Genomic DNA, 729 nt, shown 5'->3' with positions numbered 1-729 from the left:
CTCTCTCTCTCTCTCTCTCTCTCTCTCTTTCTCTCTATCACGTTCATGACGTTCATATAATAAAAATTATTGAAACAAAGTAAGTTAATATATTTTTCTTTAAGAAGAAAAAATTCATTATATGAAAGATTAAAAAAACAGAGTTTTTTTAAAGCAACATGCAAGTTAATAACAAATATATACTGCTATTACAGAAACGAGAAAGTAACGGAATCGAACAGTGATAGTGGAAAGTCGTCTGAAAGTTCGGCTCGGCACAAAATTGTAGTGATGGGCGCAGCAAAAGTCGGCAAGTCTGCAATTATACATAAATTTCTGTATAATACTTTCACTCCAAAATATAAGCGGACTGTCGAAGAGATGCATCATGGGGATTTCAACGTTTCTGGAATCCATTTAATACTCGATATTCTCGATACATCCGGCTGGTACGAATTTCCTGCGATGAGAGAGCTATACATTAAATCAGGTGGCGCCTTCATTTTAGTTTACGACGTAAATGATTCAAATACTTTTCTCGAGGTGAAAGCACTCCGCGCCCAGATACATAGCACGAAAGGAGCAGTTCCGATTGTAGTCGTTGGTAACAAAATCGATCTTGTAGAGACAGAAAAAGAGGTGAGTTTCAGTCGGATCAGATTGAAATTGTTATTTTAGTCGGATCGAAACCAGAAATCCGACCGAAACCGTAATCGAACCGAAAACTTTTTTTCAGTTTTCGATTTGGTT

The 729-nt window shown here is 36.8% G+C and overlaps 1 protein-coding gene across 1 annotated transcript; it reads left to right on the top strand.

The window, feature by feature from the left end:
- Positions 1-194: 194 nt before the first annotated feature.
- On the top strand, positions 195-657 carry LOC108757361 (ras-related protein Rap-2a; the record flags this gene model as incomplete). Its single annotated transcript, XM_018502717.1, has 1 exon — positions 195-657. A coding segment is annotated over one exon (463 nt), but the record flags the coding sequence as incomplete, so codon positions are not given.
- Between the last annotated feature and the right edge of the window lie 72 nt (positions 658-729).

This window comes from Trachymyrmex cornetzi, unplaced genomic scaffold, assembly GCF_001594075.2.
Source record: "Trachymyrmex cornetzi isolate Tcor2-1 unplaced genomic scaffold, Tcor1.1 C3816834, whole genome shotgun sequence".
NCBI classification, from domain to species: domain Eukaryota; kingdom Metazoa; phylum Arthropoda; class Insecta; order Hymenoptera; family Formicidae; genus Trachymyrmex; species Trachymyrmex cornetzi.
This window is presented reverse-complemented; position numbering and strand designations above follow the sequence as displayed.